The sequence below is a fragment of the Scaptodrosophila lebanonensis genome, unplaced genomic scaffold, assembly GCF_003285725.1.
Source record: "Scaptodrosophila lebanonensis strain 11010-0011.00,11010-0021.00 unplaced genomic scaffold, SlebRS2 tig00000184-arrow-arrow-pilon, whole genome shotgun sequence".
Lineage (NCBI taxonomy): Eukaryota > Metazoa > Arthropoda > Insecta > Diptera > Drosophilidae > Scaptodrosophila > Scaptodrosophila lebanonensis.
This window is the reverse complement of record NW_022060606.1, coordinates 369,648-397,638: the sequence shown is the minus strand read 5'-3', so window position 1 is coordinate 397,638 and position 27,991 is coordinate 369,648. Positions and strand designations below refer to the sequence as shown.

The following is a 27,991-nucleotide window of genomic DNA, read 5'->3' as shown; positions in this document are numbered from 1 at the left end:
GGAGCGCAAAGACATTTGTTTATTAGGCATAGGCAAACGAAAGTCTGAAGTACGTCATATCGTTCAAACTACAAATTTCAGCTGACGGCAGAATTTGCAGTGTTGAATAACATTTCTTCGTACCAGCCTGAAAAACTGGTAGTAGAAGTTGACGTGCCTAACGGTTGTGAATTGGCAGATCCGCAATTCCATCGGCCGCAACGCATAGATCTGCTACTTGGGGCAGATGCATTTTTTGATTTGATACGAGAAGGGCAAACAAAGGGTACCAGTGACTCGCCGGCTTTGCAATCTACGGCACTTGGCTGGATTGTAGCTGGCCGTTGCCGTTCTGCGGGGTCAACTGAGCTGCCGTCAACATCGCTCGTGAGCTTAACTCAAAGCTCTTTGTCAAATCCAGAATGTCAGGAACTAGATAGTCCCATCCGTAAATTCTGGGAGTTGGAAGAAGTTCCAAATTTGTCCGATCAGAGTTTGTACACCCCAGAACAAGTGCTTTGCGAGAAAACATTTCTCGAATCGGTCAATCGCTTACCCTCGGGCAGGCTGACTGTTTCGTTGCCATTCAAATCCAGTCCCAAAAGTCTCGGAAATTCGTATGAGACAGCCTTAAGGCGGTTTTTGGCTCTGGAAAGAAGAATGGCAAAGCAGCCTGATACACAGTCGATGTACATTACTTTTATGAAAGAGTACATTTCGTTGGACCATATGAGTGCTATTGAGAACAGTGTACCGAGAGAGCCGCAATTTTTTATACCGTACCAATGCGTGTTAAGGCCACAAAGCACATCAACAAAGTTGAGAGTCGTTTTCGACGCGTCTAGCAAGACGTCGTCACAATTGTCTTTAAATGATATCCTGATGGTTGGTCCAACCATACAGCCATGTCTATACTCAACATTGTTGCGATTTCGACTTCATCCATTCGCCCTGTCGGCAGACATTGCAAAAATGTACCGACAAGTCGAAATCAACGGATCGCATCGCAATTTCCAGCTTATTATTTGGAGAAGCAACTCCACTGAACCACTCCAATTGTATCGTTTAAACACGGTAACATACGGTACTGCTTCGGCACCTTTTCTCTCAATTCGTTGCTTAAAGTACCTGAGTGAGCTTCATGCGGTTTCGCATCCTTTGGCATCAAAGTCGCTTGCTAGCGATTTCTATGTAGATGATCTGCTATCTGGAGCAGATACAGTGGAAGAATTGCGAATGCCACGGAATGAGCTAGTTTCAGTGCTCGAATCGTTCGGTTTCACCCTAACGAAATGGGCATCAAATTGTGAAACATTTAAAGCGTCGCCTTCTGACGAAATGGTGATCGGCCATCAGGAGGATACGAAGACGTTGGGGCTCATTTGGAGCCCGCGTGAAGACGCTTTTAAATAGCACTCGATGTTATCGTTTATATCCAGATTGTACGACCCGCTTGGTTTACTTTGTCCGATTATCACTCGACAAAAAATTCTGATGCAAGAAATTTGGCTTCAAAAATCCGCTTGGGATGACCAAATTCCCGACCATTTACTGTCCGACTTGCAGTCAATTGCGCAGTCATTTTGTGAGATTGAAACTATACGCATTCCCCGATATGTCGGCGTCACCAAAGGCACAAAATGTGAGGTTCATGGCTTTGCCGACGCATCGACAAGGGCTTATGGGTGCTGTGTTTACCTACGAATTGAGCGAGAGCACACAGTAACTGTGAATTTGCTGACTGCAAAGTCGAAGGTAGCGCCTCTGAAAACAAAGTCGGTGCCACGCTTAGAATTGTGCGCAGCACACTTGCTCGCAAATTTGTGGGAGAAAGTTCGGCATCTTCTCCATGTGCCTGTTGACCAAATCATATTTTGGTCTGATTCAGAGGTAGTCCTGAAATGGTTGCAAACTCATTCTTCACATTTGAATACATTTGTCGCCAATAGAGTTGCTACCATACAGGAATTGACATCAGACGCCACTTGGAGCCATGTACCGACTGCAGAAAATCCAGCTGACTTAACTTCGCGTGGTTGTACCACTGCAGAATTGATTGATTCACATTGGTTTGGTGGTCCAAAGTTTTTACAGAATGACCACAACCTTTGGCCAACTAATTCTCACATTAAGTTGACCAAAGAGCAATCAGTGCTGGAGAAGCGGAAGAATGCGACGGTTCTCATCGCGGCCGATAATGCTTCAAATCCAATTTTGGATTTAATTGAAAGGTCGTCGTCGTACTTAAAAATTCTCCGCATAGTGTCGTACATGTTTCGATTTATAAACGGAAAGGGGTCAGGACACATATCGCTTGTGCCAACTTCGGCTGAATTGCACTTCGCCTTTTTGGCTATTGTGCACGTGATCCAGCATACTGCTCTCGCAGCCGAAATAGGCAAATTAGACAAGTCGGTGATCCTGCAACCGTCGTACCAAAAGCTTAATCCATTTCTGAGTCCGTATCAGTATGGAAAGCGAACTTTGATGTTGGTACGAGTTGGCGGCCGTTTATTCAAAGCGCCGTTGCCCCACAATGCGAGATTCCCATTACTCATGCCAAAGGGATGGCGATTTGTTAATTTATATCTGCGATACTTGCACCTTACCAATTACCATGCAGGCCCTCGTGCACTCTTGGCTATTCTTCGCCAGAATAATAATGGGAAATTTACCTGCTGATCGGCTACATGGATGTAGGCCGTTTGAAGTCAGCGGAGTGGACTTTTGTGGTCCAATTCCTGTCACGCTGGGGATACGTGGCAGAGCGCCAGTTAAGATGTACGTTGCCGTCTTTGTTTGTTTTACGTCCAAAGCTGTGCACATTGATATCGTTTTTGACTTGACTGCTAATTCTTTTATAATGTGTTTATCCAGGTTTGTGGGTCGCCGTGGAGCAGTCAAGCGGCTATAGTGCGACATTGCCACCAAATTTGTGGGTGCAGCGCGCTTGCTGGAGGAGTTCCGGGCCACTTTCATCAGCAACCAGGATGCCATCAGGTCGTATGCTGCCACCAAGGGAATAACGTTCCAGTTTATTCCCCCTCGAGCGCCGCATTTCGACGGCCTATGGGAAGCGGCGGTAAAGTCGGCAAAGGGGCTCCTCCTCAAGGCAATAGGAAGCGCCAAGCTGCGGCAGGACGAGCTAGCAACCGTACTGGTAGAGGTGGAGGCCATCCTCAATTCGCGGCCAATCGTGGTGGACGGAGCCAATCCCAACGACGGCGAGGCGATAACTCCAGCTCACCTACTCGTAGGCGGAACGCTCGTGCCGCTGCCGACCGGGTCAGGGCAGCCCGTGAGAGACGACAGGCTGACCTACTTGCAACGCTGGCAGCTGATCTCAGGCATCAAGCAGCGGTTTTGGGCAGACTGGTCAAAAGACTACCTGCTGAGCCTGCAGCAGCGCCAAAAGTGGGCAGTGGGTCGGCCAGATCTGGAAAACGGAACGATCGTACTCGTCCACGAGGACAACGCGCCGCCTCAGCAGTGGATGCTGGGAGTCGTCCAAGAGGCGATAAAAGGCGCAGATGGAAAAGTGCGCGTGGCGATAGTACGGACGAAGGCAGGAGAATTTAAGAGGGCAATTCATCGCTTGGCGCCTCTGCCAGTCGAGCTGTTTTGAAGCGAATCGCTTCAACGCGGCCGATGTATGGGCATTTCATACCTTTATACTTAAGTATAGATTTAAGTTTGTTGAAATAATCTGAATTGTAGATATAAGTTGTTTGAATTATCATTGAATTGTAGACTTAAGCCGTTTGTAAGTAATTAGTTGTAAGCGCTCATAAATGTTAATTTGGTCGCTGTTAAGTTAATGTCCACATTATGTTATGCCTATGCTAAGCCTTGCATGGCTAGCAATAAAGCACTTGAAAATTGGAAGTCGATTTGTGCAGTTTACTTTCTTTCGTTTCGGTGCTCTTCAGTGCATACACAAGCCAGTGCGTTCGTGCATATAAGTACAAGGGTACTTATATACACACATACATCTTTGATTGGATCGTCGCGACGAGGGACCCCTTCACTTTGCCTACCGGCAACTTTGGATGATCTGAACGATCAAACTTCTTCGCAGCGTCGACTATAGCAAAAATGTATTTATATTGCTTCGCTGTGGCGTCCATATGTCCGAGATGGTCAAAATGGTCTCGACGGGATGAAGAAAGCCTTCCTGGGGACAATACATTTAATACAATTGGCGATAACATGAGCAACTTTTCCTTAAAATGTGGTATCCAATAGCTTTGCTTGATCAAGTCTTTTGAACAGCCCAGTGTCCAACATTGTGAGCGTCGACAATTATTTCTCGCTCCATCGACTTCGGTATAACCAGCAGATCAGTTCCTTCTATCGACTTAAACAGCAATCCTCCTTTGATTTTAAAATTGTCATAGGGGCGGCTGCTTAGAATCTCAAAAATAGCTTTGATCATACAATCTTTTTGTTGAGCTGCTTTTATACGGGCTGACTTCTGACGTGACCACCATTACTTGCTGTGGGTAGCGACGGATTTTCATCACCCTGATCCTCAACGTCATCGTGGCCCTCATCTACATTGTTCATATCGCCAAGGTCCATTTCCTCTGGCTCTGGTGGCTCCTCAAGCTCATTGTGAAAGACATTCGTTTGCTCTTCGTCCACTACGGGACTCCTAATATCATCAATGTCCTTAGCTTGCTCCTTACGTTTATCCTCGGAGTTTGGCTCGTTGGTGGCGTCTAGCCCATCTTTTTCATGCTCATCCTGTCCATCTTCATTGGCCGCATCATTTTTTGTGTCCAAATCGTTATGAGCATCCTTTTCGTCTTTAGTGCCCTTGCATTGATCCTCATCATTTATTTCGTCCTGCTCATTTTTTTCTTCTTCATTGTCACCCCAAATCTGCTCGTCCAGTTTTTCAGCACCATCCTCGGTTCCGCCCATTTCTTCATTAAGATCCTCCTCGTCTTCGGATTCGCCACTATCGTCCTCCAAAACTATTTTGAGTTCGATCGGACACTCAACAGTCTTCTCGGTCGCCTTGAGCTCGGATATCATTGACTGTACAGCAGATTTTAACTGAGGAGGTATTTCAGGATCAGTATTTGTCTCAACTACATTATAAATACTTATCTGATTATTCTCCTGAGTCTTCTCCCCAGCAGAGGGATTGTTTGTTTGGTACAAACTGTTTTCTCTCTGCGTACACTATCTCGCTTGTTTCCGCTACACTTTCGTAAACTTTATATTTCTCTCGCAACTCTTTGAACGATGTGCAGCTATACAAATTGTATTTAAAATAAGTTTTAAGATTTAGCCCATCCACAACATATCGAATTAACGATTCAGTATCCATCGCTCTAAGGGCTGCAATGCTCTTCATTTGCAACAAATACTCATGAAAATGTTCATCTTTGCGCTTTGTGCGAGCACTTAATTGTTTGTGAATTTCGGCACTGCCAATTTTGCCTCGTTGAAATTCATCGATCACCTGTTCACGCAACGATTTGTACTCGTATATGAACGTAGACTCCAAAAACATGCGCGTCATCTTGGCGCATGCCTGAACATACTTTTGTTTTTCGTTCAAACCGTACGCGTCTGCACTTAATTCAAAATTTGTGAACCACTTTTCCACTTGCATATTTTCACCGTCAAACTCCGGAATAATTTTAGAAAAATTTTCCACCACCAATTTGCCTCCTTCTTTGCTGCTGTCTTCCGTTTGGCATTTCAGGGTCAATAGTTGCACTAGCTGTTGCATGGTAACGCTGTTTTCGGCTGTTGTGGTTCTATTCGTTTCTTCATGCATTTTCTCTTGTTTTTCTCTGTTGCCCTCGGACCTTTCTGGCAACATCGCCTCATATGATATTGTCAGTGCGTGCTCACTTGTAACGGTTTCTTTGTCCTCTTCGTTATTCATTTTCGTGAGCGTCGACCGCGTTGAAACTGACGGCTTCTTTGTCCTTGAGACTACTGGCGTCTTTCCTTTTAGAATAAACTGACTCACTCGCACTGGCTTCGGCTTTGAAACTGTGGGTGTTGGCGCCGGCTTTGGTTTGTAGCCTGATCTCGTTTTTCTGGCACTCATGCAACTTCAATTGAATTTAATGTACATATGAGTGTGCATGCCACTTTTCACGCACTTTTTGTCACTTTCTTCACAGCCTGTTTTTTCCACAGCTTTCAAAATTTTTCGGTTGAGCCCCCAAATGTGATCTTGTGTATCATAGAATGTTTATTATTTGTAACGATACCAAGATATATGATATAGTTTAAAATAGAAATATAAGGTAAAATGAAGATGGCGAATATTAGCATATGCATATGACTTCTCTGCATATGCACTCTGGTTCGACGGCTGACTTCTCTGACGGCTTCTCTCTGCTTCTTCTTCTGACTGTTGACTTCTGCTTCTTTCTTTACGGCTGACGACTGTGTTTGTAGTGCGGCTGACAACTTACTACTGACAACTAAGTACATTTCTACTGACTGCTTAAAACCAAAATGAGTACCGAGTACTGATGGCGATGCTGCTTCTTGGTGTTCCGCCATTCTCACAATCCTGCCTTCCCATCACACATACATATATATATATACAAGGTGCGTTCGAAAGTAAACAGGACTTTTTAAATCTAGCGCCCCCTGGTGCGTTAGAATCTGCTATCTTTCTCGATTGTCCAGTGAGAATTTCATGACATTTCATCGATTGGAAGTGAAGTTATTGCGTTTTAAGTGTCAGTATGTTTATGTTATCGGTGCGAAAATGAGCTTCGAACAAAGAGCCAACATTAAATTTTGTTTTAAAATTGGTAAAACTTTTACCGAAACGTTTCAATTGATGGAACAAGTTTATGGCGATGATTGCCTATCCCGTAGCAGAGTGCACGAGTGGTTTCAACGTTTTCAAAGTGGTCGTGAGGACATAAATGACGATCAACATGTGGGCCAATCAAAATTCGTGATCACCGAAAATTCCATGAAAACTGTGCGTGAATTCATCAAAAATCAGCAGAAATCATCATTGAAATTGATGGAAATGGAATTGAACGTCTCCAAACCATCGATTTATCGCATTTTGACCGAATATTTGGGCTTACGAAAGGTGTGTGCACGGTTTGTTCCGGACAAATTGACTGAATTTTTTAGGAAACTTGACATGGCTTCGGTGTTGTACATATTCGGTCTGTACATATGTTAAGAATAATTATAGAAATTAAAAAAATTTATAGAATTTAATAAAAAAAAATGTGATCGATTTCACATTACTCGGTATTCGAACTCGGGGGGAAGGAAATTTCAAAATACACATTTTCTGCGTATTCACATAAGGCATCTGGGAATAAAATTTGGTGTCCCTAGATTATATGGTCTCCGATTTATAAGTGATTATACGAACTTGCCAGCTCTGACTGTGATTTTATATTGTTCATAACATAATTCACGATTCTTGGTTTAACTTTACACTTTTTAAGCTGGTCGATTGGTTGGCAAAAATCCTCTAGCTGAACCCTTCAAGAGGGAGAAGACCGGTAGTGGCACTGCAAGGGTGAGATCTGAGATCGGGGATCAGTATTAAACAACCGTTTTGAATAGCCCAGCTGTGGATTACTTACTCTCAACCTATAATAATCGGGTTCGCAAACCTTTTTTGTTCTAATTTTTCAATAAATAAATTAATTAAATGGATTACGAAATGCGTATTAATTTGTGAATATAGTTCTAATAACAATTTATTAACACGAAACTTACTCACTAAAATATGTTAATGCAAATAAGTAATAATATTACATGGACGTGCATGCACGTATTAGGGCGGAAGGGAACTTTTAGAGCACTTACTAGTTTTCTATTTTCCTTTTAATCAGAGGTGCCACAGAAATCTCTTCCGCCCAAGTTTCGCTTCAAAACCAATTCTCGGTGCCAAAGAGGAGGTTTTGGGAGGTTTCTAATCTCGTTTCTTTTGCCAGCAGCTTTGATTAAAAACACTACCAACGACATTTTTACAAATAAAAATATTCATTGGAATATAATATAGCTTTTCTGAACAATCTGCATCAAAAATATTTTCTATATGCCACGTATTATAATATTATTAAATTAGCAATATGCAAGTAAATTTAAAATAAATTCAATTTTTAATAATTAACATTCTTTTGTGGGATCAGATGCGCTTCTTAAACATTTTTGTTGTATTTTTTCAACAATTAATTGGCGTTTCCACAAATGTTCGCTAATATTGATGCAAATGGCATATTTGTTTTTTTAACATACTTGTAGTACGTTAAACGCAATTAGTCAATTGCTGACAGCTAAGTGCGTTACAGGATTTTGACGGAATTAGTCAGTCAAATGTGAGCGTCGTTGACAGCTGTTGCTGTCAGATGGCTTGGAGGGGAATTTCGAAATATGAAAGCTTTCGAGCTTGGGAGTTTTCAAAAAACAACTGCATCCGAAACCACCGGAGTTTTCTGTGGCACCCATGATTGTGCACGAATGAACTATCGATTGCGGCTATAATTCCAAAACTTTAAAACAATCGATAGTGCCATTGATACAATTTCCCATCCTCTATTGTCCATCTCTAGTACTAACTACAATTTTTAATAGTCGTAATGGCCGTAAGATTGCTACAAAAGAGCATTGCTCAAGTTTACAGTAATACTATTTTAAATCAATTTGGAAGCTCTGCAAACGTTCTACCTGTCACCCCATATACTATTTCTTATCGTAACACAAGTTTTTTTAATAAATGTGAGTTATATAATTTGATACTTTGGGAATTATGAGACAGATACATATGTATGTATGTGATGAACTGTAAATGCTATTCTATGACAAATTAGGCCCTTAAAGCTTTTTATAATTTTTTTAATTTTATTGACATGCTATAAAGTTTTTATAGTCTGTACATGAAAGCGGGAGGTGAAAAATGTAACAGGCAGAAGGAGGCATGGCAGACCCCACAAAGTATATACATGCGGTTTATTTTCAATGCTTTTTAAAATTTGTGAGCAATCCTGCCGAGAAAGCTATGGAAATCTGCCTTGATAGCTGTTTAATTCTCTTTTTCGGCGCGGTTAATGATATTATAGACTGTTCTAAGTTTAATTCGATATGTTTTGGCCAACTGTTTGGCTGTTTTCCCGTTGCTATAATGGAAAAACACTAGCTGTATCAAATTGTCATAAGTGCGTTTGCAAAAATGGTCAAAGTGACAGATACGTTACCAAACTGAAGCAAATTTTACAAGGAATTAGTGGAAGGAATACTAGTAAAAAAATGCGATCGGTCCTTTTCGTTTTGGCCGTCCTGTTACTTTTTCTATGGTCTTCTTTCAACCAGTGTTTGCATTTTGCAAACAATTAATTGACAGTGTCGTAAATGTCGTTGTTTAGTTTTCTTCGTTTCTTTTACGTTTTACATGGAAATTCGTCTCTTTTTTTTGACATACCCATAGCTAATACATATCTTAATAATAATTGATAAGCAAAATATTCCCAAATAATGCCATTATTTATAAATTTAATGTTAAAGTTGAAATTTGGTGACAAATTTCATTTTGCAAACAATTAGTTGACAGACTGTACATATATTCTTGATCAGCATGACGAGTCGATCTACATATGTATGTCTGTCCGTCCGTATAAACACCTGGTTCTCAGAGACTATAAGAGCTAGAGGCTAAATTTTGCACAAAGATGCATTATGTGTGAACGCTATGAAATTTTGTTTTATTTTTGTTTTTACCCCCAATATACCAAGTCTCATTATGATACGCCGATTTTAGAGCAAGTTATAGCCATAAATATAATATTTGGCCAATTGCTGCCCGCAGCTGTTGTTGCTGCTGCTTTGGTTCAACATGTTACTGCATACATGCTTATACACAGACACGAATAGACATGCATACACTCACATATCCACAATTCCTATGTAAATGTGCAGTTATAAACCCTTAACAAGGGAGGTAAACCAGTCAACATTTTTTTAATGTTTTTTTAATTTCCATAATTATAACTAATTAATATAATTAATATATACAGTTGTGTTCAATGAAATAGTAGTGCCGCACCTCATCACTTTGAAAACTCTTTTTGAAACCCTTACAGTCTTCCAAAATTAGCACTTGATGTTTTGTTGGAAATCCTAGAATACAAACTGCAGATATCCAGACAAATTTCGATAGATTAGCACTTCTTTTCTTTAATTTCGATGGTTTTCCGCGTATACACACAAAATACGCTGTTCATTGAAATAGTAGTGCTGGGAGTAAATACATCAAAAAGGTGAAAAAACCAAACAAATGTATAAAGTAAAGATGTAATCAGTAAGTTCGCTTTAATTATTGATTATTTTGATGAACAACATTTTTGGAAAATTGCATTAATTTTATTTTCAGTGGGTGGAAGAAAACATTGCTCGGTCAAGAAGAGAAATCTGATAGCTTAAAAAATTGTGGCAAAACATATAAAGAGATTAAAAATATAGTTCCATACAGTGTCACTGTGGTATTCAATGCTATCAACTATAAAAAAGAAGGCAGAGAAGCGAGTTTGTGAGCTTAAGCCGACTGTTTTAGAGGATAGACGAATTGTGCGGTACAGCAGGATTAAGCCGTTAACATCGTTTAAAATGATAACAAGAGAGAACGCTACAGTCGAGCAAGCCCGACAGTGTAATACCCTGTACCCAGGTAAACTTCCGTCACTGAGTTATATGCGCCTATAGCAGCAGCAAAAAGAGGAAGAAGAAGAGCGAACTTGTTGCTGCAGTTTGGAGGGGTTGTACTGGCGAGAATTTGTTTCGCTAATAACTTTTCTTAGAATTGACCGAATTGAATAAAATTTTATACAACAGTATATATATAAATTATGTGTGCAAAGTTTGGTTTAGGTAGCATTTGAAATATAGACGCTATTGACGAAATTCTGTAGCGGGGGAAGGGGGGGAAAATTCCAAAAAATAAAATAAACTCGTCCTTACTCGGACCTAGGAGAATCTGGATGCCAACTTTGGTTATTCTAGCTTTTATAGTTTCTGAGATCCTTGCGTTCATCCAGACGGACGGACATGTCTAGATCGATTTCTCTCGTCATGCTGATCAAGAATATATATACCTTATGGGGTCGGAGATGCTTCCTTCAGTATGTTACATACTTTGCACAAACCTAATATACCCTTTTTACCCTACGGGTACAGGGTATAAAAAAGGATTTGAATCGGTCGAATAGTGAAGTGACAGTGCTATGTCGGTTCTTTAGTCATAACTAAAATGCAAGAAGTCCCAGGAAGGTACCCCTTTTGACGCGAAAGCACATAGTCGCACCGTTGAAGTTTGCCAAAATGCATGTAGACTGGGCCGTCGAACGGTGGTGAAACATATTTTGTTCGGACGAGGGCAAAATAGTTTTATTTGGTGAAACAGGCTCCAGACAATATGTTTGTCTTCCACCAAACACAAAATATAAGCCAAGAATATTGGTGTCGGTCCTATTCATATGATTAACGGCATCATGGACAAAACCGTCGATGTGGAAATATGCAAGAATACACTGTTACCATATGCCAATTGGAAAATGCCTTCAAATAGGACATTTCTACAGGATAATTATCCAAAACACACTAGTAAACTCGCCAAATCCTGGTTTGCGTATGAGAAGATCGATGTAATGCCATGTCCAAGGCAGTCTCCGGAACTAAATCAAATCGAAAATTTGTGGGGAGATGTTAAAAACAGCAAATCCTTCAAGTAAAGCTCATCTTTGGAATGTGGTTCAAGAGCCATAGGCCCAAATCCCTATGAAACGTTGCCAGAACATCATTAATTCCATGCCTCGTCGGTGGCAGGCTGTATTGAATAACAAAGGATTCACAAATCAATATTACGCTCTAATAAATATGTAAAACATGAATAATGAAGATTAGTTTAAGTTTTGTTGGTTTTTTACAAATATGAAAAAGGCACTACTATTTCTATGAACAGCACTTTTAATGGGTATTTGTGTAAAATCATGAAAAACAAGAAGGCGTTTAAATGTTGCGGGATTTTTTCGGATTAATAATGCTTACATTACAGCCATTCTAAAAAGATATCGGTTGTTTAATTTGGATGACTGGAAGTGTCTCGAAAAGAGTTTTGAAAGAAGACAGATGTATGTCTAGAGTATTTCAATGTCGGGACACCCGACTTTAGCTTCTCCACTTGTTTCAGTAGTAGCAGGTACACATACTCATGTACATGGAAAATTACAAATTGGAGCAGTCCCGTTTCGAAAGACGTGCATTCGATTATTCTTAGATTAGATTATCCTTAAGTCCTAGATTCTTAACCTTGAGCTTCATTCTGCTATGTTCCTACCGTGAATGTTGTACTTTCAGAAAGTCCTCCGCGAAACTAATTTAGTCCTATTATGTTGTGCGGGAAATGGCAGATTCTTTTTGCAAAGGGTTACAGGTTTAATTTATTAAGAGAAATGGATATTAAGAAGAATTTGTACATTGAATACTTTTAAAAGATCAGTTATAGTATTATGTAGTAACCAACGACGTAGGCAGGTAGCAAGGCGTCGAAAACAGATCAAATAGTTTTTTCGGCAAAATCAATTTATTTTATTCAAAATAGTCTCCTTCTGCTTCAATACAGCTTTTTGCGCGATCCAAAAGCATGTCGAACGAGTGTTTTAGCTCGTTGGCTGGCCATATGCCGGTGCAAGCCTTTTGAATGGCCTCTACGTCTGCATAACGCTTTCCTTTCATGGGCAAATGCATTTTCCGAAAAGGTGGTGCGAGTGGTTAATGGTTAAAATGTGATTTTTGGTCAAATAATCGGTCACAAGCGTCGATCGAATGTTGGATTCTGAGCAGTTTTTGGTCGTCAGTCAATTTGTGCGGAACAAACCGTACACACACCTTTCGTAAGCCCAAATGTTCGGTCAAAATGCGATAAGTCGATGTTTTGGAGACGTTCAATTTCAATGATGATTTCTGCTGATTTTTGATGAATTCACGCACAGTTTCCATGGAATTTTCGGTGATCACGAATTTTGATTGGCCCACATGTTGATCGTCATTTATGTCCTCACGACCCCTTTAAAAACGTTGAAACCACTCGTGCACTTTATTACGGGATAGGCAATCATCGCCATAAACTTGTTCCATCAATTGAAACGTTTCGGTGAAAGTTTTACCAATTTTAAAAAACACGTAAAAAAGCTAAAGTCGGGTGTCCCGACTTTGAAATACTCTGTACATATGTTTAGAATAAATATAGAAATTAAAAAAAGTAAGAGAATTAAAAAAATTATAATTGCACATATACAAAGCCATTGCGTCTATAGTATGTCAGTGTATGTATGTTTATGCGCGTCTATTCGTATCTGTGTAAGCATGTTCGCAGTCAACCAAACAGCAACATCAACAACAGCCGCGGGCAGCACTTGGGCAGCGCTGCAGCAGCAAATAAATTTATGGCTATAACTTCTTGTTAAATCGGTCTATTATGATGGCGTACGGACACATAGTTACGAACTGGGGGTAATTCCTAAATTTTAGTTCGAAATTCCAGGAATTACGGGAGTTAGAGAAAATCGCGATTTGCATCCGAGATATAGGCGATTATACGAATGGAAAATCGGGAAAACCCCCATAGGGGGAAGTGGGGGAAAAATCAAAAAAAAAATAAAACAAACTTGCATAGCGTACACACATAAGGCATATTTGTGCAAAGTTTGGTATCTCTACCTCTTATAGTCTCTGAGATCCAGGTGTTCATACGGACAGACTGACAGGGCTAGATCGACTCGTCTCGTCATGCTGATCAAGAATATATATACTTTGTGGGGTCTGCCACGCCTCCTTCTGCCTGTTACATTTTCAGCTCCCGCAAAGCTATTATACTCTTGTACATTTTATGTACAGAGTATAAAAATTTTGATCGATTTTACCTTTCTCGGTATTCGAACTCATGTAAATGGTGTATAATTTCACATTTACATAGCAATTGCGTCTGTGTGAGTGTATGAATGCCTGTGTGCATCTATTCGTGTCTGTGTAAACATGTTAGCAGTCAACCAAACAGCAACATCAACAACAGCCGCGGGCAGCGCTGCAGCAGCAAATATATTTATGGCTATAACTTCTTGTTAAATTGGTCTATCATAGTGAAACTTGGCATACGGACACATAATAACTAACTGGGGGTATTTGCAAAATTTTAGTTCGAAATTCCAAGAATTACGGGAGTTGGGTGACACATCCAGTTAGTGATTACATATCCGTATACCAAGTTTCATTATGATAGGTTGATCAGAAAGAAAGTTATAGCCATATAACCAGGCCAATGCACACGTATGTATATGTACAAGAACACAAACACGCAGAGACACGATTCTGATGTAAATGTATGTATGCATGTATGGAATATTTTATATTTAATTTAGTTAATTATTTAAATTAATTTAATTAAATTAAATAATTAATTAAATTTAATTAATTTATTTTTTGTGGGGTGGTACAGGGTATTTAAGAGTTGAGCCTGCTCGACTTTAGCATTCCTTTCTTGTTAATGTTGGCTCTTTGTTCGAAGCTCATTTTCGCATCGATAACACAAACATACTTAAAAAGCAATAACTTCACTTCCAATGGATGAAATGTCATGAAATGTCTCACTGGACAATCAATAAAGATAGCAGATTCTAACGCACTAGTCGACATATAGATAACGCCACCAGGGGGCGCTAGATTCAAAAAATCCTGTTTACTTTCGAACGCACCTTGTATAGGGTATAAAAATAACAATCATTTGAAAAATATTTTTTTATACTATTTGGGTACAAAAATACTATTAGTTTAGTGCGAGTGAATGAAATGTATGTAGATTAGTTTTGTGAGTATACATTATACATTATACATTATTATTATACGGCAAGTCAACGCGCAACTTAGACTTAGTTGTTACCTTGTATTATGTATCAAAATGTATATGTTTGTATAAATTTCAGTACCTGCTGATGAAATATGGCGTGGAGTTACTGCAGTTAGTAATGCTGGAAAAAAGAGAGGCCGTGGGAAAGGCTCTGGAAAGAAAATTGCAAAGGATCTAAATAAAGGACAAACTATTGGACTCGGAAAGAAAAATGTCATTTGGCCTGGACTAAATGCACCTATTGTACGTGGTAATGACCTAATTCGTCAACAAAAACTTCCAGAATGCTTGGACAGGGAGAAACATATAATAAACCTTCGCGATTCAATGGGACGTTTTCGAATGATGAGACTAAGCCCTATAGATCGGGGATGGTCCGGTACCAAAATCCCCGGGCGCAGCATTGGACCTCCCGATACAGTTGGCGAAGAATATGACTTTTTTGACACTAGAGTTTTGGAAAATAAAATAGTATTTATTATGAAGGGGAATATGGGAAGGAAAAGAAGGTACTCAGTTTTATCCATCACTGGAAACGGAAATGGATTGGGTGGATTTGCTACTGCGAAAGCTCCAGAAGTGCGGACCGCCCTTCGTAAATCAAAAAATCGGGCAGGACAAAAACTAATGAATATTAATCTCTGCGAAAACAGAACTATATTTCATGACTTTTATACAGGGTTTGGTAAAACTAAAATTTTCGTTTGCAAAAAACCTGATGGTTATGGTTTAATATGCCACCGTGCTATACAAACGATATGTAAAGTAATTGGGATAAAGGACTTGTATGCAAAAATAGAAGGATCAACAAATCTACAGCATATTGTCAAAGCTTTTTTTATAGGCTTACTGCAACAAAAATCTTACCAAAATATTTCTGATGTAACTAATTTTCATATTGTTGAATATCAGAAGGAAAAAAATGGGTTTACTGAGATAAAAGCTATCCCACATTCAACTTCAAAAATACCAAATAAAAATCATGTAATAGATTTAGCTCAATACGTTTTGGAAAAAAGAAACGTATTAAGGAAAAAAGCAATTCCAACATTCTATCTACATTCGAAGGGTCATAACTTGTTTGTAACTAAACAAGAACGATTTCGAAATCATGAAACTGTACGTTTGTACAAATCATTACATGGGAAATAATTGTATAGTAATACATTGAATTATTTGGCGTCGGCCGATTCAATTAAAAAAGCCAACAAAATGTTATTTATATAATTATTACGTACTAAATAATTTTATTGCAATAAATTGATTTTACTTGCTAAAAACAAATATGTTTAATTCCTAATCGGATTTTGAATGTTTATAATTTTAGTTCAATTCTCTACGGCATGCTTTTTTACCCGTGTGCAATGTTTAATATACGATATTTTCAATACTAATGTGAATAACACATTAAATATTTTCTGCTGAAAAAAGAAATGGTTGTACTTCCAACAACAAAAACATTAATTATACTCTGTACATGAAATGTACAAGACTATAAAAAACTATAAAAGCTAGAGACATCAAATTTTGCGTAAGGATGCCATTTGTGTGTACGCTATACAAGTTTGTTTTATTTTGCCCAGGGTTCGTAAAACGAGCACACTGCACACACATGCAGCGCTGCCTTGAGCAGTATAAGCAGGCAGTGGCCAAGCGCTCGATCGTGCTAGGAAGGCATATGTAGGTATGTGTGATGTATGAAATTTGTATGATGGCATGCTTGTGTGTATAAATTTCAAGGCAGAATGTCCGCGACACGTTTCATCCCTTATAGCTACACTCAGTTGGTATAGCCTGTACCCAAAGGATAAAAGGCTATACTAGTTTTGTGTATGTAACACACAGAAGGAGGCGTATATATTGTTGATCAGGGTGACAAGCCGAGTCGATATAGACATGTCCGTATGTTCGTCTGTAGCGCAAGGATCTCAGAAGGTACAAGAGCTGGAATAACCAAACCAATAACCGGTATCCAGATTCCCATAAGCCGTAGGCAGGTCAAGTTTTTTTTTATTCTGATATAACCCCCCACTCCCCCGCAATTCGTGTTTTTTTCCATAACTCTCGTAGTTCTTGGAATTTCGAACTAAAATTCGGTAACTACATCCCGTTAGTGATTATGTGTCTGCCAAGTTTCATCATTCATAGGTCAATTCTGAAGAAAGTTATAGGCATAAATAAAATCGCTGCCCATGCTATGCTTGTAGCGCTGCCCGGAGCTGCTATTGTTGTTGCTGCTTTGGCTGAACTTTGTACTGCATACATTCTTACACAAACACGAATAGACATGCAAAAACTCTCATAGACACAATTGCTATGTATGTATGTAAATTTGCAATTATGCAATATTTACGTGAGTTCGAATGCCAAGGCAGGTAAAATCGATCAAATTTTATTTTTATAACCTGTACCCAAAGGGTGAAAGGCTATACTAGTTTTGTGCGATTGTATGTAACAGGCAGAAGGAGGCGTGGCAGACCTCACAAAGTATATATGTATATTCTTGATCAGTATAACAAGACAAGTCGATATAGCCATGTCCCTCTGTCTGTCTGTATGAGCGCAAGGATCTCAGAACGTACAAACTAGAGCTAGAGTCACCAAACTTGTTATCCCTGAGCCAGTGGCAGATCAAATTTGATCCTTTTTTCTGATGCGCACCGTCCACTCATCCGCTATTAATGATTTTTTTTATAAATAACAAGAAAGGAATGCTTAAGTAGAGCGAGCTCAACTCTTAAATGCCCTGTAAATCCGACAAAAAAGAAAAAAAAAATTAATAACTTTAAAAAATAAACAAGTAAAAAACCTAAAGTCGGGTGTCCCGACTTTGAAATACTCTGTACATATGTTTAGAATAATTATAGAAATTAAAAAAAGTAAGAGAATTAAAAACAAGTAGAGAAGCTAAAGTCGGGTATCCCGACTTTTAAATACTCTGTACATATGTGTAGAATAATTATGCGTGTATGTGTGTGTGTCTGTGTATGTCTCGTGTGCCTGAGCAAAGCAGTAACAACAACAACAGCTGCGGGCACTACTTGGTCTTATGTACATATATAACTATATATCCTGTTAAATCGGCCTATCATTATGAGACTTGGCATTTGGACTTATTATAACTAAATGGAGGTATTTGCCAAGTTTGAGTTCGAAATACCGATTTGCGGTGGAGAGGGGGGAGAGAGGGAAATTCCAAAATATATGCGTATTCACATAACATGCGTACATACATGCGTATTCACATAAGGCATCTTGGACTAAAATTTGGTGTCTCTAGGTCTTATAGTCTCCGAGATATAGGCGATAATACGAATGGAAAATCGGAAAAAGGCCCATAGGGGGGAAGTGCGGGGGAAAATAAAAAAAAAAATAAAACAAACTTGCACAGCGTACACACATAAGGCATCTTTGTGCAAAGTTTGGTGTCTCTATCTCTTATAGTCTCTGAGATCCAGGTGTTCATACGGACAGACTGACAGGGCTAGATCGACTCGTCTCGTCATGCTGATCAAGAATATATATACTTTGTGGGGTCTGCCACGCCTCCTTCTGCCTGTTACATTTTCAGCTCCCGCAAACCTAATATACTCTTGTACATTTTATGTACAGAGTATTGTTTGGTCAAGCAGGAGACGCATAATTATTCATATATACAAATTGTACCTTGCTCTGCGAAGCAAGAAGCGCTAAACGTTTAATAACTCTTATAATGTTTGCTTTGATCGCGCTCAATATTTGCTCTCCTTGTACATTTCCTTTTATTATCCTTTTCTTAGTCTCTGCAGCTGCCAGTGCAGCTGCAATCGAAGTTAGTTGACCTAGATTCGCCGTGCCAATCTAACGCTTCTCGCTGTGCTGTTGTACGAGACAACGCACTTCTACTTTTGCGCATATTGCTTAAAGGCTCAACTATTTGAGTTGGTGGCCTCTTAAATTCGTGTATATCAATTCGGTTTATAGACAAACATAATTGGCCCTGCGCGGCAAAGTATACATTACATTTGAAAAGAAATCGTTCTTGTTTTAATTGTCGTGTCTGACGCCCGCATCAGACAAAACCCATAAACTAAACAAGACAGAACGCTACAGTCGAGCAAGCCCGACAGTAAAATAGCCTATACTCTCCACAAAAAGGAAAAATTAAAAAAAAAATTAAATTATTAAAAAAAATGAATGAATCAATTAATTAAAATAATTAATTTAATTAAATTAGAATACATGTTTATGTTCAGTTTAAACAGCATACATTTACATCACGTACCTATGCGTGTTTATATGCGTGTATGTATGCAGCACAAAGTTGAACAAAAGCAGCAACAACAACAACAGCTGCGGGCAGCGCTGCCGACAGAGCTGCAGGCAGCGCATGAGCAGCGATTTTACTTATGGCTATAACTTTCTTCAGAATTGACCTATCATGATGAAATTTGGCACACGGACACATTAGTACTAACTGGATGTACCGACCAAAATGATTTTAAAATTACGAGAATTACGGAAGTTATAAGAAAAAATACGAATTGCGGGGGAGTGGGGGGTGTATCAGAAAAAATAAACAAACTCGTTCTGCCTAGGGCTTATAGGAACCTTGATACCAATTTTGGTTATCCTAGCTCTTGTACTTACTGAGATCCTTGCGCTCATACAGACAGACGGACATGGCTATATCGACTCGTCTTCTCATCCTGATCAAGAATATATATACTTTGTGGGGTCTGCCACGCCTCCTTCTGTGTGTTACATAAATGCGCACAAAACTAGTATAGCCTTTCACCCTTTGGGTACAGGCTATAAAAAGGCTCCCGAAAAAGCTCGGTGCCTTAACAAGTATAATTATATTAATGAAATTAAATACAAATTATTCAATACATATATACAAAAGTGAAGACATGTTCATGTACACTTTCAACAGCATACATTTACATCCGAATCGTGTCTGCGTGTATGTATGTAGCACAAAGTTGAACCAAAGCAGCAACAACAACAGCTGCGGGCAAAACTTCGGCAGAGGTTATGTTTATCCTTATAACTTCCTTCAAAATTGACCTATCACGATGAAACTAGGCGTACGGCCAGATAACCACAACTGGATTCTAAATATTACGGGAGTTATGAAAACAAAAACACGAATTGCGGGGGAGTAATGGAGGTGTAGCGGAATAAAAAAAATGAACTTGACCTGCATAGGCCTTAGGGGAACCTCGATACCAGGTTTGGTAATTCTAGTTCTTGTACCTTCTGAGATCCTCGCGCTCAAACAGACACACAGACAGACATGGCTATATCGACTCGTCTTGTCACCCTGATCAAGAATATATGTATATTCTTTATGTGGTCTGCCACGCCTCCTTTTGCCTGTTACATTCGCACAAAAAGCATAGCGTACACACATAAGGCATCTTTGTGCAACATTTGGTATCCTTATCTCTTATAGTCATACGGACATGTCCGTCCATCTGGATGGACGCCTGGATTTCGAAAACGGCTGAGCGCACATTAACCAAACCTGGTATGTAGACGCTCCTTTGTTGTTCTTTAGGTACACTTGTTTAGTGCGAATGTATATTACAGGGAAGTGTGGCAGACCACCTAAACTCGATATCTTCTTGATCAGAATAAAAAGACGTCCGTCTGTATGAACACAAAGATCTCAGAAAGTATAAGAGCTAGAATACCCAAACTTGTTATCCAGATTCTCCCATGCCCAAGAAAGTTCGAGTTTGAGTTGTTTGTCTTTTTCCCACACTTTCTAGGTATAAGTGAATTTCCTTAAGTCCTTTAAATTTTTGAACATTTTTTTTAAATTTGGTAATTACATCTGGTTAGTGCTTAAGTGTCCTCGAATCTATATTCACTATCTGGACGTAATTATAAAATTTGAGTTCGAGATTCTAAACATTGAGATTTTATAGCATGTACCCCCAAAGGGTAAAAAGCTATACTAGTTTTGTGCGAACGTATGTAACAGGCAGAAAGAGGCTTGGCAGACCCCACAAAGTATATATATTCTTGATCAGCATGACAAAACGAGTCAATATAACCATGTCAGTCCGTCTAGCTCTTGTACCTGGTCCTTGCGCTCATACGTACATGACTACATCGACTCGCCATACTGATCAATAATATAAATTAAATATTGATCACATTAATGAAAATGTTAAAACTTCCTTGTGTTCATGCAGAAACATGGACATATGTATGTATATCAACTAATCTTATAAAACAATAACAAATTATCTGTTTTTTTTTTGTGGTATAAGTGTACTTGAAAAATAATTTAAGCAAGCGCACAAATTTCAAAATATTAGATTTTACATACTAATAATAGGTGAACTTTAAACTTAGCAAGACACAACACAATGTTGTTGCACATTTCGCACTGGAAAAAATCTTCTTTGTCGTTGTCCTATTTTAAGGTGGCGCAAATTGCTAATAGAAAATCAGAAAGCTAGCGCATACGGTATGTATTCGTTTCATGAATCTCCGATAGCTCACCCTTGAAATTTATATCAATTACAAAGTCCAAATCACGATTGTTCCTTTCATTCGGTTTCATTTGAAACGTGCCAGTTATTTCTTCATTTTTCTTCGCAGTCATGTGATCATCCAAATAAAAGACAGTCTGCTTCCAGTGTGTGTATGTAGAGTCTGGCGATGTGCTGAATCCAAGTCGCTTGTGGCACTTTGTAAACTCAATGTTGAAAAATGTGACCAATGCTTGAACAAAATCATTTCGCTTAATGGTTAGACTAAATTTTGACGAAAAGTTCAGATCTGCCTTCTGCACGGTGTACAGGTCAACTTCCTTTACCATACAGGCCGTCGATACCACTTGTTTTGGATCAACGACATCCACGAGGGGCTCAGTGACAGCAACTTTTCGAATGCAACTCATGTCAAAACCATACACATCGTCCCACCAATTAATCTTCTCATCCTTATACTGACGATCCTCTATGGCAGTAATAAAAAGCGTACCTCTGTCAGGAAACATCATTCCACTAGGTTTAAGCCATTTATCTCGCGCGTAGAGCACTGTATCCAACATAGACTCATAGAAGAGGCAGTACCTTTTGAGAGCAAAACCTATATAAGTCGACCGAAGTTTAATTGATTGTAGAGCTCCTACACTTACCCCATCCACTCTGATATTATTATATCAACCTTGTCGATTCCATTTGGTAGTTCTATTTCTTCGATTTTTCCTTTTACCACTTTTATAATGTCTTGCAAGTTGTTGTCTATAACAACCTGTCGTGCAAATTCTATAATATTTGAACAGTCCACCGCAATGACTTTAGATGCACCAGCTTTAGCAGCAAACATTGAAAGGATACCTGTCCCACAGCCAACATCAAGTACAATCTGAAACAAATACAAAGTAATATCGCTTCTATATTACCAAATCCTTGCATACCTTCCCCTGAAAAAGATGCTTATTGTGGTACATAGCGTTGCGGTATGTGACAGTCCGAACCTCATCTTTAAGCATCTCCTCGTGAATACCAAAATGTGCATAGGAGTCAAAGTAGTAGTCCCGTGAGGTCATCTCATCAGCATTGGCTCTTACATCGCTAGGTACTACAGCTTCGTCTTCATTAGCAACACCGGTGTGAGGAAGCTTTTTCAATACATTGTTCACAGTTGTGTTCTCGTTGCTGGATTCCATTTTAATATCTGTAGTTGACTTTAACGACGAGGTAGGGCTTTTAGCGCTTAATATTGTATTTATTTACATACATACCATTTCCTATTTCACTTCACGTTTGCTTAAAACCAAAAAAGACGGGGAAATCTTCAGTCGTATAAAATCGCTTTCGATGCCCACACACATGCGAAAATATCGTGTTATTTTATTGAATATCGATATTTTCGCATTTAGCTGTAAGTCGATATTCGTAGAGTCGATAGCAATACCAATATACATACATACATGGAATACATTAGCTAATAATAGTGCATGTGTATTAACACGAGGTTTCTCCCATAATTTGCTATGTAAGATTGCTATCTGGTTGACACCAGAAAATCAAACGTAGCTGTTAAAAGGTCCGTGGACTAGGGATTTAGGGGTTTTCTTTAAATTTCAGATGCATCTACGCCGTTTAAATGTTGTAGGGTTTGTTCGCGTGCAATCGATGTCAATTATATTTGTTTCACATTAATCTGTATAATTCTTTCTGAGGGTTTTCAGTGAATGAAAATATATGGAGTGTAAATAATGTAAATAAATTAAAAATTAACTGATAATCAAAAATACAACAATGTAACCGATAGTGTAAATAAATTAAAAATTAACTGATAATCAAAAATACAACAATGTAACCGATTGTCTTAAGAAACACATTGTATCGATATGTTAAAGAAAAACGAGGAATAATAAAGATGTGCCACTTATTCTAGGGATGTAAGTCGAAGGGAAAACATCGATGTTGATGTACATCGATGTCTCGTTATAAAACATCGATGCATGGTCGATGCATCGCAAAAAAACATCGATGCATCGATGTTTTAAAAAATTAACTTTCCATAGAAAAAAAGCTATTATTAGGAAGCTAATCAGCAGAGAAGCTTGAAATAAAAAGTGTTTATATATCAAAAGAGACTGTCATAGCATTTTACTTAATGTTGTTAATCAAAATAGTACTCGTAATATTGACTTTTGATGAACTTGTAACTTATTATAACAGTTTTTAAAATAACGACGCGTTGCAGCTACACCTCTTAGGCATATTAAGTGTGACATTACATACGAAAAAAAGAAGATCAAATACTTAACAATCTAAAATTTATATTATAAAATACACATTTTAACGAAAACATCAAATAATTTATGATATAAATATACATACCATTTTCGGTAAACCACACAAAGAAATGTGACCGTCAAACAAAACATGTATAATGTTCGATGTTTGGACAAACGTCGATGGATCGACGATGCATCGTTAGCAAAAAAACATCGGAAAACATCGATGCATCGTGGTAAAAAACATTGTCGATGCTCGATACATCGATGTTTTTTACATCCCTAACTTATTCTAGAGTGGCCGGAGAGTAAAGAACATAGTCGGTTATTAATGTTTTTACAGGAGCAAAGAAATGGTAAAAAAAAGTGGGTTCTTTTTTTATATTTTAACTAGCAGGTATTGCCCGTCTTAACCCGGCTCAATATAATGTTTCCAATTGTATTTATTTTGTGTGTGCATAACCTACCCATATGTTTTCACCTTATAAGTTACCAGTAGGAAGGCATTTAAGGTATTTAAATGAACATTTTCTGTTCTTGACAAAAAATTGTTCAGTAGTCCGTTACATTTTTGTTCTTGCCAAACTATTTCGTTCAACGAACATGACCACTATAACTAATATTTTTTAAAGCTCGTTTTCCCCCCTTTGGAGCTAGAATTTTCCAAAAGCCTTTCTTAGTGTGCTCCTACACTATGATGGATACTATGAAAAGATACTTGAGTCCAAATTTCATCTTTTACCGTTTGGGCTGTGCGTTGATCACCAATTAGTCAGGACAAACTGTTTTATATATAGAGATAACGCAACGTTTTAAGATAGACGATTTGCAAAAAAGGGGGAATAATTATAAGGGTATATCCTAATTTGAAATTCACATTTGAGCCTTTTCGTGTCATATTGAGTCAATACGGTCACGCACAAACTCGGAATATGAAACACGGCATTCGTGTCAATGCCGTGCCGCGATGAGCCACGATCAAAAAGCACTGACAATTCTCATCTCAATTTGCTAGAGTAAAACTTTCGATAGTTGAAGCCACCGATACCATCAAAATATCGAAGTTTGAATGCAATAAGCAGAATATTTAAATAATGAAAAATAAAAAATGTACTAAACAAAGAAAAAATAACATAAAAATGTTTATGTTATAATGTTAATAATTTTTAATTAATTAACATTTCTTGCCCTGTCAGTGCAAGACGAATGTACTTTTATACATATGTATGTATGTATATATGTACATACATTTGTACAAATGAACATTCACACATTAGTGTCTCACATTTTGCTTTGGCTACTTCAACCGTTTGCACGCAACTACACGAACAGCTGCTTGTATATATGTATGTCTGTGTGTATGTATACTTAGTTGTCCCCAACTGTTTGATATTTTGTATTGTTTGTTCTGCCTGCATTTGTAAAATGCATATTTTAAAAATCGTTAAATGCAAAGTTGTAATTTTAGTTACGTAGATTATATTACCCAAATTTGAAATCGATCGGACAAAATTTATAACACAAACTTTTCATTTGAAAAAATGAATAAATATTAAAACCCCAATAATTCAAGCTCCAACACCAATTTCGAAAAACCGAGTATGCAGTTTTGTTTGTATTCTTTTATAGATTATAAAAACCAAATTTAAAGTTGATCGATTCAGAAATGCAGAATTTTCGAACAAACTTTGGAGCTACTTTTCCCCCCTTTGGAGCTCGAATTTTCCAAAATCCCTTCTTAGTGCCCATCTACACCATGATAGGATACTTGAGCCCAGTTTTCAGTTTCCTAGCTTTTACCGTTTGGGCTGTGGGGTGTTGATTGTGTTTCAATTTTTCCACGGAAAACCCCCTCTTTTTCATGCCCCAGGAAAAATGGTGAAAAACCAAGTATACAGTTTTTCTTGTATTCTTTTTGAGAGTATACAAACTAAGTTTAAAGTTAATTGGATGAAAATTGTAGATTTTTCATACAAACGTTGGAGCCCGTTTTCCCCCTTTGGCGTTCGAATTTTCCAAAACCGCTTCTTAGTGCTCACCTACACCACTGAAGACAACATGTGTCCAATTTTCAGCCTCCTAGCTCTAACCGTTTGGGCTGTGCGTTGATTGCACATAGCTTTTCGTTTACCGAATTTTCCACGGAAAAATCATTATTATTCAGGCCGCAGGAAAAATATTGAAAATCCAAGTATACAGTTTTTTTTGTATTCTTTGTGAGAGTATACAAACTAAGTTTGAAGTTAATCGGATAAAAATTGTAGATTTTTCATACAAACGTTGGAGCTCGTTTTCCCCCCTTTGGAGCTCGAATTTTCCGAAACCCCTTCTTAGTGCTCACTTTCACTATAAGAGGGATCTTGTGTCCAAATTTCAGCTTCCTAGCTCTTACCGTTTGGGCTGTGCGTTGATTGCCAATCAGTCAGTCAGTCAGTCAGTCAGTCAGTCAGTCAGTCAGTCAGGACAAACTGTTTTATATATATAGATTAAGTTTTACAATATGCTATTTCTCTGCCGACATTCTCTAAATTTTCTAAAGGAACTTCCAAATAGCAAATTACTTTGGTACGTTCCGAGAACTTGGGCATAAAATACAATACATAAATACGGATTTATTTGGCAAGTCGGTATTTTCAAACCTTTTGAGTTTAAAATCAGGATTCCTTGGCTGAAAGCGGGACATAGTGAAAAAAAGTATATAAGTATATTGAGTTCATATTAGGTTTACGTGACAGTAGATAGCAAAAATAGCAATAAACAAAATTTATTTTTATAAAATTATAATATTTTAAACCATACCCTACCGTTAAATAATCCAGCCAATCCATACTTGTCTGGGCCACCTGGCCTAGGGGAGTGTCCGGTTGAGAGGATACATAGAAATTTTTTCAATTATTTGTTTATTTAAATTGTTTTTATGATTTATGTAAATAATTACATATAAAAATCAAAAATGAAGATCAAAATTTAATAGTTTTATGTTTATATGCATTTATATCCATAGACCCAAAACTATATTTTGAACCTTATGTAAGTTTTTTCCTTAAAATCCATTTTCTGAGTTAATGCGCGCCATTCAGAAGTGCTGTGCTTGGCTTCATCCATAGTAGAAAACAAGTAGAGAAGCTAAAGTCGGGTGTCCCGACTTTGAAATACTCTGTACATATGTGAATGTGTGTGTTTGTGTGTGTCTGTGTACGTACGTTCACTGCTTGATAATATAAACATATATGGCCTTGACTTCCTGTTAAATCGGCCTATCTTATGAAATTTGGCATACGGACTTATAATCACTAACTGGAGATATTTGGAGATATTGCAATGAAAAATTTCTATAAATACGGGAGTTATGAAAAATCAAAGATTAGGGGGGGAGGGAGAGGGGGGATGGAAGGAAATTCCAAAATATACATTTTCTGTGTATTCACATAAAGCACCTTGGACTTTGGTGTCCCTTGTTCTTATAGTCTCCGAGACATAGCTGATTATACGAATGGAAATCTCGAAATCCCCCATAGGGGGAAGTGGAGGGGGAAATCCAAACTTGCACAGCATCTTTGTGCAAAATTTGGTGTCTCTATCTCTTATAGTCTCTGAGATCCAGGTATTCATACGGACAGACGGACAGGCAAATAGACATAGATCGACTCGTCTTGACATGCTGATCAAGAATATATATACTTTGTGGGGTCTGCCATGCCTCCTTCTGCGTGTTACATTTTTCAGCTCCGGCAAACCTAATATACATACTCTCTTCCAAATTATTATGCAATTAAAATATTTTCCGTTTGCAACCATTCCTGAGCTAAATAACAACACATATAATTTAATTTGCAATATTTGTTCAATAACTACTATTATTTGTATTATATCTTGCAAATCTGAGCATAACTGTGAAATAATTAAATAAAAATAATAACATGTGCACAAATCGCGGAAGTTACGATATTTTATAAAAATCTTGTAGTAGGAATATGAAACTATTTTGCATGCATTTGAAACTTCCATTACCGAAAAATACGCGTCCGGCCAAGAGAGGTTTTCGTTCAAATTTGATGTGTTAATTCATGTCAGCGTCCGTTAACACGAGGTTCGCGTCCAGCCATGAGAGGTTTTAGTTGGTATTTCTCGAAAAATAGTGTCCGCGTCCAGTCAAGAGAGTGTCCGATCTTGCTCTAAAAAGTACACCAAAAAGAATGTTCTAGAAAAACTGTCCCCCTAAGAGGGGTGTCCGGTTAAAAGAAGTGTCCGTTAAGGGAGTTTTCACTGTATTTATGTAATATGATAATGATATACAGGGCATGTAATTTCTAGACTTAAAGGCTGTAAAATTTGGAAAAATATTTGGTGAA

The 27,991-nt window shown here is 38.2% G+C and overlaps 2 protein-coding genes across 2 annotated transcripts; one reads left to right on the top strand and one right to left on the bottom strand.

Moving 5' to 3' along the window:
* The first annotated feature begins 8,564 nt into the window (after positions 1-8,564).
* LOC115629970 (28S ribosomal protein S5, mitochondrial) lies at positions 8,565-16,124 on the top strand. Its single transcript, XM_030526589.1, has 2 exons — positions 8,565-8,715; positions 14,964-16,124. Exons 1-2 carry the CDS (start codon positions 8,577-8,579, stop codon positions 16,037-16,039), a joined length of 1,215 nt encoding a protein of 404 aa, XP_030382449.1. The 5' UTR covers positions 8,565-8,576; the 3' UTR covers positions 16,040-16,124.
* A 5,040-nt stretch (positions 16,125-21,164) lies between these two features.
* LOC115629981 (protein arginine N-methyltransferase 1) lies at positions 21,165-22,755 on the bottom strand. Its single transcript, XM_030526603.1, has 4 exons — positions 22,635-22,755; positions 22,308-22,577; positions 22,026-22,255; positions 21,165-21,960 (listed from the first exon to the last, which is right to left on the bottom strand). The coding sequence occupies exons 1-4, from the start codon at positions 22,635-22,637 to the stop codon at positions 21,339-21,341; spliced, it is 1,125 nt and encodes a 374-aa protein (XP_030382463.1). The 5' UTR covers positions 22,638-22,755; the 3' UTR covers positions 21,165-21,338.
* Between the last annotated feature and the right edge of the window lie 5,236 nt (positions 22,756-27,991).

Excerpts from the sequence above, each read along its gene's own strand:
- LOC115629981 (XM_030526603.1), bottom strand. Across the intron at positions 22,256-22,307 it reads AGCATCTTTTTCAGGGGAAG|ATTGTACTTGATGTTGGCTG; the intron begins GTATGCAAGGAT and ends TATTTGTTTCAG. Across the intron at positions 21,961-22,025 it reads ATAATATCAGAGTGGATGGG|GTACTGCCTCTTCTATGAGT; the intron begins GTAAGTGTAGGA and ends TGCTCTCAAAAG.
- LOC115629970 (XM_030526589.1), top strand. The coding sequence starts at position 8,577 with ATGGCCGTAAGATTGCTACAAAAGAGCATTGCTCAAGTTTACAGTAAT. Across the intron at positions 8,716-14,963 it reads CACAAGTTTTTTTAATAAAT|TACCTGCTGATGAAATATGG; the intron begins GTGAGTTATATA and ends TATAAATTTCAG.